Genomic DNA, 15,255 nt, shown 5'->3' on the forward strand with positions numbered 1-15,255 from the left:
TCTATGGAGGGTTCCCTGCTCTGCCTCGTACTCTCCTCCACCTCCAGGTCTCTCCAGTGGGCCTACCTCCTTATACCTGCACACTTGTCACCTGGCGTGGACTAGAGTTGATAGGATGGGCTGGTGACATGGCTCCCCTCCTGAAGAAAGGCCTGCACGACAAGTTATCCTAAAACCCAATGCGTAATTGGTTGGTGCCCACCTCCTTCCAATCTAGAGTCTTCAATCCTGAGATCAGACACCCTTTATTCTCCTAAAGATATCTCCCTGGCCCCTTTCCCCCTTGAATTTGAGTCACTCAAAATCAGACTAAACGCTTTTATTTGCTTATTCAGCGTTTTGGCCGGCTTGATTTTGCTGTCTGTTTACGCTGCCTCTGGGAAGATGTCAAACACCCACTTTCATTGTATTTAGTCACCCAGGTGCAGAACAAGTCGGAGACAACGGAAGGAGTTTCCCCGGCCTGCGCTGTCGCTCAACCGCTCGCACGAATCACCGCGCAGTTGGTGCCCGGGCCCGCCTCTTTGGGGGCGTGTCCCCAGTGAGTGATAGACGGAGCCGCCCGGCCCCGCTCAACCCAGCCCACGTTGCTGCTTAGATTGAAATGCAGAACTCAAGCCTCTTTCAACCGGGCACAGACTTCCTTTTACTCCTTCCCTTTGCGCTCTCGCCGCCTCCTCACGAGGAGAAGCGGAGGCACCGGCGGCCTGGGGCAACGAGAAGCCGGTCCACTGAGGCCGTGCGCAAAGTTTCTTTCCGGGAAAACAGAACGGGGCCCGGCGGGTGTACTGCTCGGAGCAATGGGTGAGCGGCGGCGGGGGACGCTGTCAGAGCCGGGAGGGAGGGAGGAGGAGAGCGAGCGGGCGCGGGCGGGAGGGCGGGCGGGCGCGCGGGCGCGCACCCTGAGCGCTCGCACTCTGGGCAGTGACTTTCTCGCCTTTCTACGACTTGTAGCAAGGCGCTAAGGGTCAGTGCCGCGCACAGCAATGGATTCTGATCGGGGCTTGAGGGCTTGTTGATGCCATTTTCTGATTTTCAGAAGGGAGCTATGGCACCGGCGAGCCCCGCAGCCTCAGTGGCAGACTAAGTTCTGTTTCACGCACACGCCATCAAAACAGAGGGATAGGGGAAGGGGGCGGAAATCTCTAGCTTCTCCTAGACCTTGTCTGACTACAGGATCCCCGGGCGGGGCGCTAGGATCCTTGAGAAATAGTGCAAGGACTTTAGATCCGAGCAGGCGAGAAGGACCAGATTGCAGGCGTCACGACCAATTTCCTTGCCTGCTTCAGAGCCTTTTGAACGCTCGGAGTGTCCCTGCGCCTCACCACTTTGCTTGCCTTTCGCGGCCACCGGCTCATCGGGAATGACAGGGGCCCCAACCGGACCGCGGCGGCTTTGGGCCGTTCGGCGAGGTTCGTGGACTGTATGATCTGGGGACAGCCCCCTTCCTTACTCCGGGGCCAGTGGGTTCGCCCTGCCCCTGGACGCGCGCGAAGGCCGAGTAGCCAGCAATTGTCCCAAACGGCGGGTGCGCGTCCCTGCGCGCCGTGTGTTCGTTTTGCAGAGCCAGCCTTCGGGGAGGTGAACCAGCTGGGAGGTGTGTTTGTGAACGGGAGGCCGCTGCCCAACGCCATCAGGCTTCGCATCGTGGAACTGGCCCAACTGGGCATCCGACCGTGTGACATCAGCCGCCAGCTCCGAGTCTCGCACGGCTGCGTCAGCAAGATCCTGGCGCGCTACAACGAGACAGGCTCGATCTTGCCAGGGGCCATCGGGGGCAGCAAGCCTCGGGTCACCACCCCCACCGTGGTAAAACACATCCGGACCTACAAGCAGAGGGACCCCGGCATCTTCGCCTGGGAGATTCGGGACCGCCTGTTGGCAGACGGCGTGTGCGACAAGTACAACGTGCCCTCGGTGAGCTCCATCAGCCGCATCCTGCGTAATAAGATCGGCAACCTAGCCCAGCAGGGCCACTACGACTCGTACAAGCAGCACCAGCCCGCGCCGCAGCCCGCGCTGCCCTACAACCACATCTACTCGTACCCCAGCCCTATCACGGCCGCCGCCAAGGTACCCACGCCGCCGGGGGTGCCCGCTATCCCCGGCTCAGTGGCCATGCCGCGCACCTGGCCCTCCTCTCACTCCGTCACCGACATCCTGGGCATCCGCTCCATCACCGACCAAGGTAAGGCTCCCGGGCCGAGTGTGTGAGCGTGCGGCCCTCCCCTTCGCAGGTGTACCTATATCTGAGCCCCCCCTCCCCCCCTGCCGCCCGTCTCTAGTCCATCCTCCGTGTCCTTCTCCTTTGCAAACTTAGGAGTCCTCCCGGGGGAGGTGTTTTGCTCTAACTCACTTGAAATTCACGCTATTTTCCTCGCCACACACAGTCTGCTGCCTCATCTCAAGCTCCCAGACCCATAACATCCCCCCATCCCCAACACATGGTTCGCATTTTCCACCCTCCCCCGCCCCCTGTGCCGTTCCACTTCAGCCAGGCTGGCCGTCTTGGAGAGCGAGGCCGGGGCTGGACTCGGGGCAGCGCCGGGGAGGCCCAGGCCGCCTAGGGAACGCCAGCTACAGACGCCGCCGCAGGCAGCCCGCTCCGGGGCGCAGAGGTGGCCGCCAGGAGGCCCGCACGCCCCGGGAATTTGCAGTTTCTCCTTCTCGGGTTCTGGCAATCAGGCCAAATTTGCTCAGGCAGGAAGTTCAAATGTCACCTAATTGGTTTCATTCTTATGCTTCACTTCATTTTCCTCGGAAATGGAGGTCCTGAAGTTACTACTAGTAACTTGCATGTAGCTCGCTCCGCCACTAATTTTCTGCCTTACTGCTTCTCTGTCTCTTGCTCTCTTTACGTTAACCGACGTCAGTATTTTAGGCAGGGGCTCCAATCATTGCGGGGATGGACAGAGAATGTTCGGGCAGTTCCTTGCCTTCTTTCCCCATCTCCCCTTGCCCCAGCTGGTCTGCTGAAATGCGAGAGGACAGCTAGTTGTCCCTTAACCGTTCTCCCTGATGCCACCTCACAGCTCCAGACCATTCTCACCTTTGACTTTGCTGGCCCTCTGCGTCTTTTTTGCGTGGGCCGAATGATTCCCCCGGCTTGCTTGCTCAGGTTTGACTTCCGCAGGAGAGTTTGTTTGCTTTTCTGCGTGGTTAAAAAAAGAAAGGAAAGGAAAAAAACAAACGAAATCTAAGTCGGCATCCACTTGTTTCTTCTAAGGAGAAAAGAAAATAAAAATGCCTGGGACCCACAGAATTCTAATAATGCAGATCAAGAACCTAGCTCCTTAACTTCTCGGTCTCAAGTTTTAAAAGCCAGAGGAAAAAAATCAAATAGGAAAGAGGGAAATCGTTTCCTTAATGATTTCCTGCCTTCCTTGGTTGCCCCCACCTTGGCACAATTATCTTCTTCTAAGTAATTTAAGCAGAGCTCTGATTTCTCATCTTTTTGCTATCTGTGGATTTACAAGACTACTTTGGTCTTTTTCCGAGCTAGAACTTTCGTGGAGAGAGTTTGCCCTTGATTTATAGGATAAACTGACCTCACTGACATTTAAAGGAAGCCCCTGTTCATGGGAAAGTGTGAGTTCAGCAGAAACGGGAGCTCACAGGGGGAATCTCAATTTCTTAAGATAACTTCAGGCTTGTGCCCACCGACTGCTTTTTGTCTGAGAAAGCAAAGAGAAACAGGCAGCTCTGGGCCAAAACATGGTTTCCTGGTGCAAATAGGAATACTATCTAATTTTTCAGTTAAGGGGTGGGGGAGTGGGGAGGAGGGTAGAATTAAAAAAAAAAAAGAAGAAAAGGACTGACAGAGCTGAAAAGAAAACTTGTTCTTCCCTAGGGACTCCTACAATCAGAGTAAATGTTAGTTGAGAAAGTACTGGATTATGGACAGGAGCGACTCTTTTATTCCAAACATCATTGTGGATTCTGAGAGCCATTTGGTTGTGGAAAAAAACTAGTTTTTGACGAATCTGTGAGCAATAAAATACTTTCTACAAAATAATCATTCCTTGGTAATACTGCTTCCGACAGAAGCGTGTACATCAAGTTAGAGTGGCAGTGCCAAACTGCTCCTGCATACAGAGGTGCCAAACACAAAAACACATTCCCTATAGTCTCAGTTTTCTTTACTATTTGGAAGCAGGAGTAGCATCCACTTCCTAGACAACATGCCTCTTTAGAACTGTATGAACTTTGAGAAATGTCCATAGTTATCGAAAGCCTTCAGGCCTTTTGTTCATAAAGCCCCTATGAGTTGTGCTCGACTCAACTGCAATCAATAGCAACAACTATTACACTTGCTTACGCAAAAGATGCCAGTGATTCACTGTGTACAACTCTCAGTATTGTGGTACTCACTTCACCCCACAGTTTTCTTTGCAACCCCAGTAAGAACAGCTAGGACAGCTGATGGTTTTACCCTTTTTCTAAACATGTAATTCTACTTTCAGTTTCTTAATCTTCTAAATTTCTTGAATTAAAAGCAAGAAAACACATAAACCTTCCCTGTAACCCTGCCTACCAATGCCTTTTGTGGCACTTAAGAGGAGTAATTGTAAAACTGATTTTTGACTTATGTTGGTAACTTCACATGCTTAATGGTCCTATACCCTCCGCAGAAACCTCCAGCCCAATACTTTGCATGTTGCTGTAGACTCCCTTTAGTTATTTGTTTGAAAATGTTCTTTTATTCTATCTATTGACTCAAGTGCCAGATCCTGACAGCACAGTGAACACCCTTCTGGAAGTTTCTGTGTACTAGAGCAGGCCATCCTTAGGCTAAACGCTCTTCTCTCCCTCTCCAGTACAGTCCCACATTTTTGCCAGTCTTCTCTCTGCTGGAGATAGATTAGTATTTGAGGAGGCTTCCGGTTCCTGAGTTTTTTCCCCTAAATTTGGGAAATATTGGAGAAATGTGGGAAATCTCTCCGGTTTTTTCCACTAGGAGGAAAGGAGGAGGAATTGAAGGCTGGCTGAAAAGGGAAAAACATCTCACAGGCCTCGTGAGATAGATTAGTGAGCCCTACTGAGAAGCGAGTGAAAATCCACCCTGGTTCTGGACTGGAAGCAGAGGAGGCTGTGCCAGGGCCCAGCGCCGCTGGCAGTGTGAAGGCAGGGGCGCTGTCTGGTCACGGGTTCGGGTCCTGTGTCAGGAGGGAGGCTAACCCTCCAGCCTGACATCTTCTCCTTCCCAGGCGTGAGCGACAGCTCCCCCTACCACAGCCCCAAGGTGGAGGAGTGGAGCAGCCTGGGCCGCAACAACTTCCCGGCCGCCTCGCCGCACGCCGTCAACGGGCTGGAGAAGGGAGCGCTGGAGCAGGAAGCCAAGTACGGGCAGGTGAGGAGGTGAGGGCCGGGCCCGCGCCGCGGCGAGCGGTGGCAGCGGGGGTTCAGAGTGGTGGGAGCCTTTTCTGAAACCCGAGAAGAGGCGGAGAGGAGGCTCTGACTCCGTGGACTCGAGCCCGATCCCTGTTTGACCCGGGGAGAACCAGCCGGGACAAGGGGATGCCCAGCGGGGAGGCGCAGGGCGCGGGGCCCGGGCTCCGGAGGCGCAGGGGTGGAGCAGGCGCGGCCCGAGGGCTGTGGCCTCTGCAGGAGCCCGGAGGCCACGTCCCGAGGCCGGTGGTCCCAGGGCTGGAGTTCATGGAGATGCGGAAGAGAGGCTTGCGCAAGCGGGAGCAGCCTCCCACCCCGCGGCACACACGGCCGAGGTCGGGGCCCTGCGGGGCCGCGCGCTGCGTGGTTCTCACGCTGGGACTTCTCCTGGGTTAGCCCCCCGAAAACGAACAATGGGGAGTACTGAGATAGCGGAAAGGGGGGCAACCAGTTAAAGGAAATAAAGTTACTATTTCCCAATTAAAAGTCACATCGTAATCTCCCTAGGGAGGTTAGTGAGAAAACCTCAAATTATACTGGGTGGCTGTGAACCTTTTACTTTTTCTTTCCCTCTGTCCCTCCCCCATTCTCCTAAAGAAAAATTAAAACACCCCTTCCCCTCCATCTCCCAGAAAAGTTAGGCAACCACCACCACCACAAAAAACCATGAATTTTAAGTCTAAATTCAACACCACCTCAGAGTCAGGAGTTCCGAACTTTTTTAAAAGCAAGGCTAGCTATAAAGGCATTCTAAAGTTTCCTGAAGCCAAACTTGACCAAAGACTCAAAACATCCTATTTCTGAAGTCTTAACATTTTTAATGGTTCTTATCTCTCAAAAGCTAGCTTTTTTTAATTACTTTGGTAACTGAAATGTGCCACTATTTGTTTGTTTAAAAAAAAAAATCCAAGTGGTGATTTTCTCTACCATTACTACTTCCTCTTCCCTTCTTTATTTTGTTAAAACAGAATCACGGTTTTTAGTAGCTCTTCCTTGGTAAATTTGTCGTCACCAAAACACAACAGCAAGCAGAGTCCCTTTTCTGAGTTTTTTTCTGTTGAGAAGAACACAAACTAGAAATCGTAAGAATATGTATCGTTTTCTTTAACAAAAGCAGTGATTAGTAATTCTCAGGATAGAAGCAGCAGAGTGCAAAGGCTATTGAACTCCAGCCTCTGGCACCCAGGCCTCTTAAGCAAATAATTTAACTGTTTAAAACCTTAATTTCTTGAAAAAGGGGAAATAATTGTTTTAATCTTAAGAGATGTTGTGAGGATTCAGTGAGATAATGCAACATCCAGGAAGCATTAATTATTACCTGCTGGTAATGTGGGTTGGGCATTCTGCTCTTAACCAAAAGGTTGGCATTTCAATTCAGCAGCCACAGTGTGAGAGAAGGATTAAGCAATCTGCTTCCCCAGAGATTTACAGCCTTGGAAAGCCCTGTGGGCAGTTCTACTCCATCCTACAGGGTCACTAATCAGTTGGAATCAGCTTGGTGGCAGTGGGTTTAGTTTGTGTTCTGGTGGTTATAAATGTGGTTAGAGATAGCTCTTATAACAAGCAGTTTTTATCAGAATATTCTTTACTGAGAGAACTCTTAGTCAGAAAGTGTCAAGGCATTTTGTTGCAAATTATGGAGTTTATCTAAAGCATTTAGCCTGGTAGCTAGCATGTAATAGATGTACAGTCATTTTTATTAGGCCATCATTTCTTAGAATAACATTGTGAAATACAGAGCTGAAAAATAGTCATGAGTTTTCATGTAAAGTTGAAGAATCCAGTTTTCAGTTGATGTGCCCAGTTTGTAGTAGCAGTAAACACCACCCCCCCAAATAGTTTCTAGTTATTTCATTTTTACTCCTTTGAATTACAGACCTAGATTTCAAACTTTAGAAATGCTTGCACAGTCACATCAAACTTAAATTGATAAAATAGTTAACATTTTAATTTAAACTATTATTTCAAATAACCCACTTTATTTATTTAAAGCATTAAAAATTAATTATAATTAATATACTGACATTAAATCTCTAATTCTTGGATTTATAAAAGAAAGCAAAGAATTATATACTTAAATAAATATTGCTCTTAATACTTGAGAACTGATTAGTTTTTCCCAGAAGAGAAAGATGGTTTCTATAAAATTTACCTTAGAAAAATTCTTAATTGAAATATGCAGATTTCTGTATTGTCATGCATTAAGATAAGTCAAAAGATGTAAGTTCCCAAACTGTAATATTTCTGACAGAAAATAAGTAGATATTCTATTATATTGATGAAAATAGTGCATAGTGCTGAAGATATTTCAAATAGCCCCATAAATTTAGGTTGTGTTATTTTTTTAGGAATTTAAATATTGATTTCCTTGAGGGGAAAGAGGATACATTCATATTTCCTCATTGATAAATATACAGAAATGAGTTGTTATGTATGCATGTGTATTTTTCTTACTAATATTTCAAGGGCAGCTTTATTTTTAGGTAATATTTTTCAAAATGTTAACAATATATTCCAACCAAAAGAATCAGGTAGCTTGTTGGGTAGAGTTTTTCTCTCTGTTTGTAGTGTGAACAAACTTTGAAGATCATTAGCTTTAAAAAAAAAAAGAAAACTCCAAGATTTTTGCACCTATTTACAGGACATTTATTGTTATTATTAAAGAATGCAATATTGTATAATATAACAGTACTATTTTCATATACGAAGGAAGGAATTAAAACTTCAGAGCCATTGCACTTAGAATATACTGTTTTCCCAGAAAACATCTGTGAAATTACCAAAGGGGGTGAGTTAACAATTGATTATAAAAACTGATCATAGTTACTATAATCTAGAGTTTATATGTTCAGCCCTAAGTGTAGAGAAAAATGCCTGATTCATGAAAATAGAACATTTTAGTAATACATATTCTCATCTGTGAGACATGAGAATACTCAGATTTATCTAAAATACTAAATTTATACTATAACTGATATTTTCATGTACTACTCAGATACCCATATTCTCTACCACTGAACAAAAGGGGAAAAGGAAACTTATCTTTAATTTTTTCCTCTTGTATTTAATATTGGACTAGAAATCCATTATCTCATCTAATTCTGAATGATAGCAATGTTCTCTGTTCTTAATGGCTGATTTTGTCTCAAACTCATAAGAACATAATCAAACAGCAAAGGAACGTTGTATAGAGAAATTAAGTGTTTGGAATATATCTGCCTTTTAAAATATTACTTGGCAAATTGATGTCTCTTTTTTAAAGAGCAGTTTAGAGTTGTATAGTTTTTGAACAGTTTGTCACAATTAGGCATATTTTATCAGAAAAAAATTTGTATATCTGATACACGTCAGGTAATCTGGATGTTAGATTTATAGGCTTTGATTATCTTCACTCTTAGGTAGCATATGTTGACTCAAACAGCAAGCTAAAGATTGCATTTCACTACAAAGTGATATCAGAAATGGAGAGTAGTCTAAAAATACTTGAATTTAAGAAAAATATAAGTACTGAGTTAAATCTTGAAAATAGTTGAATTTGGAGACAAAATTTATTCTGAAACCCGTATGAAGTATTGTAAACTACTATTGTAGCAAATAATCCTGAGTACAATATTTTAGTGCACTATTTTAAAAAATTGGCTGATTGTATAGACACATTGGTCTCATGACAACACAAATAAGTTGTATTGAATTTTTCTTCATGTTATAAGTTAATAATTTTGAAGTAAGCTATTTATGATTTTATAGACAAAAATATCCTTTAACCTAATTGACTTTTAGTTAGTAATGTTTTAAGACAAAAATAATTGATTATGTATCAATAAAAAGACAATTAAGAAATCCTCAAGGTCATAGTAACTTTAATAAAGTTTTGGAAATATAAAATTGAGAAACAAAATTTGAATAGTACCTTTTCATTCCCTAGAGACATTTAGATCTGCAGTGTGATAACTAAGCATAAAGATCCTTTTGGATGAAACTATGTTTACAACTGTCATTTTATGTTATCAGATTTGCTTACCAGGTCATTGCATAATCAGTTAAGAAAGAAACAACAACAATAACAACAAATCATTTCAGAAAAGATAATATCTTGTTTGATTTCAGAGCTAGAATTTTTTCTTCCTTACCAGTATCTAGGTTGAAATTTGAGGCAAAGTACATTTCTATCTGTAGCAAAATCTACTTTATTATAAAGTCAAGGCTAATTAATCCTATGTAAGGGGTGGGGCATATAGGCCTGATAATTAGATGAAACACTGTAGAGGACCAGACTCTGCTACTGGCTTTCTCTGTTGGAGAGAAAACATTGATGAGACAATTCTCAGAATTTGAGGAATAATGTATAAAATTTAATTGCTCACACAGTTGTCATACCAGTTTCTTTTTGTGGTCACAAGTGTTTGGATACTAATATATTCCATTTTCTCCAGGAAGAATAGATGGAACAACTATAAAACAGATGACTTGACTTGGTTATAACTTTTATTATCTTTTTTCAAAAGTTTTATTACTTTTTCTTAAAGTATGATTCTTAAAGAGTGATGCATTATTCCTTTTTCTGTGATAAAAGGTGCTTGCCTGCTTTTGTTTTTTAAAGTTGGAATATCACATCTTTTGTATTCACAAGTCTGCAAAATGTTTATAATCCATCTTCCCTGTCTTGTGGGGTGGTTGTTGTTGAGTGCTACTGGTGGATTACAAAATGATTAGTCAAGGCCCTGTCTGCACATGGTTTGCAATCTACTCTTTGGCCCAAACAGCCTCTCCATGTATCTACTAGGATTATTTTCCAAAAAATCGGCAAACACATTTCTAGTATTTTAGGATAATTCACATGAAAGCTCCTATTTTAATTCATTCTTGTGATAAGCTTAACTAGAAATAATAAGAAAGTCTAGCTTATGTATTTTCCTGATTTCCTTTAATGTCAGTGGGGTGAAATCTATTATTTTCCTGAAAATTATTCAACAAAGCAAGTACCGTATTTATATCAAGATGTACAACCTGGTCTGTTTTACTTTGTGTTTGTAAATCTCATTCTTAAAATCAGGTAGAAGATGGTTTGCTTCAGGGAGGACTCTTGCACAGTTCTTTAGAGGAAAGAAATCTCACAGCCTGTAATGGAAGATCCACATGAAAAAAGGGTTGAAGGATTGAGATTTATGGAATCTTTAGGTAAAGTCATTTTCAAAAATGAGATTTCCATTACATGCTCATTGCTGGGGTTTCATTTGGAAAATTTGTTTACTCTTCCCTGGGGATTCCATATGTTGGTTGATTTATAAATCATATTTACAATCCAATTAAATCGAGTAATTTAGCATGTTTGCCCCCACTATATTTATGGTGTACATGTGGTAGTCTATACTCAGCCTAACTAGCTTTTCAGATTAATTACATGCCCTTCACTGAAAACATTAAACAGATTTGAGAAGTTTAAGTCATGTACTCTTTTACTGGAAAAGGATAAACAAACCATTGCTACCTGTAGTTGTTTTCTTTTGCAGTGGAAAATTTTACTTTTTCAGTGATTGCTTCATAAATAACAATTACTTTTCCCAGAGGAGATTTATAACTTTTACTAATGTCAATGCTTCAAAATTAATAGTGAGAAATTGATATGTTTACTGAGTTCTCAGAATAAATGGATAGTGAAGGTGGCAAGAGGCAAATTAATTTTAAACGACATTTGTTCTCTCATCTTGCTTATGCCATTTCCCCAAATTTCTAAATCTATAATTAATATAGACTCCTCAAACTAGATTTCCCCCCCCCCATCTAGGTAATAATTTAACTTGTAGAAAAGTCAGGAACTAGTTCTATATTGTTTAAGATTAAGGATTTCTATCCATCATTTATTTTAAAGTCCACTGCTGTAGTCACCCCTTACTTTTTGACAAGTTGAGGAGGTCCACTTTGTCCAAGCTTCACCTCCTGTCATCCTTTTCTGCATTGTAGAAGGAATCACATCACTGAGATAATAAAATACTTCGTGAATTTTAAAGCATACTGAAAACCAACTATATTATGAACTATAACAACTATGTTATGATGAACTATAACATAAAAACAAGGTTGAAGAGTTAAGTGAGAAATTGGGAATGTAGGGGGAGAGAGCAGTGGGGTTTTTTTATGCTTGATAACGTGTAATAAAATCACCTTAAGTTTACACTTGTCTAAATCTAATGTCTTGATGGCCTAACTGGTAGGAAGTTGCACTGCCAACTCAAAGACAGAATCTAGGGAGAGACAGTCAAACTCCTCCCATGTGATTTACAACCTCAGAAAACTCACTAGAGCATCGGTTGGCTTTAGATCTGTCTGACTCGATGTCAGTGAGTTTGAGTTTTGAAAATTCCAAGAGCATTTTCTAAATGACAGTCTAACTCAGCCTGGTTTCTTGTAAGGCCACATTCTAGTGAAATATCACTAGACAAAGAAGTGGATCTGAGGAAAGGAATTGTAGACATTGCAGCGAGTTGTAGTCTGCAGTACAGGGAGCACACCAAAGAACAAGGTTCCTTGGGCTAGGGTGGAAGGCGGGAAAGGGCAGATAAGAAAGCAAATGCTTTAGAGAAAGAGATCATTTTGGATGACAGACAGACAGCGAAAAGTCAAAAGAATGGGTAGGGAAAAATTAAGTTGTGATAAGATGTAGAATTCACTAGTAGACTTTCTCTGCTAACTAACGAGTTGATTGCTTCTGTCATGTAATAATATTAAATCTTTTTTTTGTTTTGTTAAATCTTTTAACCTTATGCACCTGTAAAATGTTGAGCAAAGCTTTTCCTTATTTTCAGAGTAATGGTAACACCTTCATTTTCTTATTATACTTACTATCTTATTCTTGGTGTATACTTTTTCAATAGTATAAAAGATAAATTAGTGCTAGGAAATAAAAGGCTAAATACAGATGTAAATGTTCTTTCATTACTGAATTTGGAATAATTCCTTATTTAACTAGTTTCTCATAAGTAATTGGAAAAAAAGAATCCTAAATAAAAATGATCAGAACTATAGTCGCTATGTAATGCTAGATATCTTTTGTACTTTGGGAACTTTCTGTCTTGATTCTCTTTATTTCCTGTGATCCTTAAGGTGTGTCACCTTCTCAAGAAGGAATGAGACATTATAAGTTTTAAAAAAATATTTTTTTTAGTGGTTAAGAAACAGTATGAGGATCTAACAATGAGATTCAAGTTCTAGAAGACGAAGAAATTTTTTGTCAGATGGTATCTCAAAAGGTGTTCTAGTTTGATATTAAATTTTGCCTTTCTTTTAATTGTCTAAGAAAAGGAGCATGCTTTTTCTGTGGGTCTAAGGACCCTGCCAGACAGGGGTGTTAATTTCTTTTTTGCACATATGACCACTGACTTGCTAATTGGCCTTTCTTAAATGACTAAATCCTGTTTTCTGTACTCGTTATGTATAAAGAAAGAAGAAAGATTTTACTTGTCAATAGTGATATCCAGTGGTTAAAAATATAGCATAATCCTTGACTTCCTTGAAATACATTTACATTTCAATTGACTATTATGTTGCTACTCTTTAGGTTGTCTTATAATTATCATAAATCCAGTAGGTTATAACTGAGCTATAATTATTTGGTAATATATGTTGGCTACAGGATGGATTGACACAATAACAACCTGCCTCAGCCTAGTGGAGATTGTGAAGGCAAGGTTCAGATCTGTTAGGTCGCTATGAGTCATAGTTGACTAGAGGGTACCCAGCAACAATAATATTTCTTAGAGCCTGGCATTATAGGGCACAGTCAAGAGAACTTAATTTCTTTTCTCCTTATCCATTCTTGAATACTTTCTTGAAAGTACAGGCACTTTGACAAACAGAAAATCATGAGGTATGTGTTCTTATAGACTAAGGATTCAAAGCTAGTCTCCCCACTTTATCCTTGTTTTAACAGAAATCCATAAGTACTGTTAAGTCACACCCACATATTTATTCTGTAACCTACTTATCCACTCTAAATTGAAGAAACAGTATTTGAGACTTCACTATTGCATTGCCAGAGATGTGGGAGTGAAAATAATCACCAAATGAATTAAATGAGAAAACAGTTTGTACATGCCATTGAGTTAGAACAAGTATCTCATTAGTCTGTCTGATTTACTCAACTCTAAGGATTAGCTCGCTTTTAATAATTCCATTATTTAAGTCTTGTGTTCTCAAGGAAATACAAAGATATTTTCATTCATGTCATCAGGAAATAGGATTTATGCTTTTTATTCCTCAATATGTTGAAATTGAGGGGGAAAATTAGGTTACTTGTAGAATGCTGAATGCCCCTGCCAGAAGAAGGATTAGAAATCAGAGTTTTGGTGTTGTTAACTGTAACCATACCAACGTTAATTTCTTGAATACCAAGCCAGTGCTGGTTTCTAAGGAAGCTTGCCTGACAAAACTGCTGCTGTATTTTGTTTGCAAACTAAGATTTACATTAAGTTCATTTCAAGAGATTTATTCACGTAGCTTTCAAAATTCTATCACAAGGCCCCAGAACTTTGCAGGCAAATTTTCTAATATGAAAAATCACGCCTGTGTAGTTCTTTCATATTTGGACAGATAGGTTTTGTTTTTATTTTCTGATAAAGAAGTTCTGGAAGAAATACATCCAGTCTTCATCAAAAGCCCTTATAAGATAAATCGCCTTGTTTTGTATGTCCTCTGTTCCACAGGCATTTTCAACATAACATTTTAAAATTCTGCCCATGTTTTCTTTAACAAAGGTTGTGCTCATTTTAAATTTTTACTGGGACAGCCCACACTCTAGGCCCTTCTTTACTGGAAATGAAAGCTACTGTAGGTCCTTCACAAATGCCTCAACAAAAGAGCCAAACAAAACCAAAGGACGGGGAAGTTGACAAAAGCACTATTGCATAGCTGGACAGATTCTAAGAATATTTAATCATTGTTCATTCTTTTATCATACTGCTTCTCCCTCCTATAGTTCCAAACAGCAAAAGCAAATACTTTTTAAGGTTCTCCAAACCTTGACTGGAACTACATCCTACTCTTTGACCTGTTTGTTTAGGTAGTAAGATTGTACGCTTTCAGAATAAAATTAAAGCCAAGTCTTAAAAATCAAAGAGAAGAGTCAGAATATGGTGGGCTTATTCAGAACTAATATTTCCACTTCTTTCTGAAAACCTGTGAAATGTCATCTACCGTAATGTGATATTTTACCTCTTCTCTTTCTCTGCACCTCTCAGGCACCAAATGGCCTCCCAGCGGTGAGCAGTTTTGTGTCAGCGTCCAGCATGGCTCCTTACCCTACCCCAGCCCAAGTGTCGCCTTATATGACCTACAGCGCTGCTCCTTCTGGTTATGTTGCTGGACACGGGTGGCAACATGCCGGCAGCACCCCGCTTTCCCCCCACAACTGTGACATTCCTGCATCGCTGGCGTTCAAGGGAATGCAGGCAGCCAGAGAAGGTAGTCACTCTGTCGCAGCCTCTGCACTCTGATGGGAAATTCCGTCTCCAGCAGCTTCACCTGGGTCTCCCCCTGTCAGCACATCCTCCCCCTCTTCCCAGGTCTCAAGACCCAAGCCCCCGTCCCCCCAAGCCTCTTGCCTGGAGAGCTGGCTTTACGGACTCACATCCTTTGTGCTGATGACACTTAAATATTTCTTGCCATACCTTCTCTCTCACAGAAAACCTGACTTGACTTCAGGATTTAAAAACAAAAACCACATTAAGGATTAAATGAGACATTTGGGTTGCCCAGACACTGTTTTAAGTAGTGAAGAAATCTGCACCCCTCAAAGGGCTTAAAGAACTTTAAAAAACTAGTCTTTGGTAAAACCACACATGTATATTTATTCTGAATCAACCTGAACTTTTG

The 15,255-nt window shown here is 42.1% G+C and overlaps 1 protein-coding gene across 1 annotated transcript; it reads left to right on the forward strand.

Moving 5' to 3' along the window:
- Positions 1–604: 604 nt before the first annotated feature.
- Positions 605–14,876, forward strand: PAX9 (paired box 9). The gene is made up of 4 exons (XM_006891581.1): positions 605–785; positions 1,310–2,188; positions 5,208–5,350; positions 14,622–14,876. The coding sequence occupies exons 1-4, from the start codon at positions 605–607 to the stop codon at positions 14,874–14,876; spliced, it is 1,458 nt and encodes a 485-aa protein (XP_006891643.1).
- Positions 14,877–15,255: the final 379 nt, after the last annotated feature.

Source organism: Elephantulus edwardii, unplaced genomic scaffold, assembly GCF_000299155.1.
Source record: "Elephantulus edwardii isolate Elephantulus edwardi_28Jun2011 unplaced genomic scaffold, EleEdw1.0 scaffold00100, whole genome shotgun sequence".
Classification (NCBI taxonomy): Eukaryota; Metazoa; Chordata; class Mammalia; order Macroscelidea; family Macroscelididae; genus Elephantulus; species Elephantulus edwardii.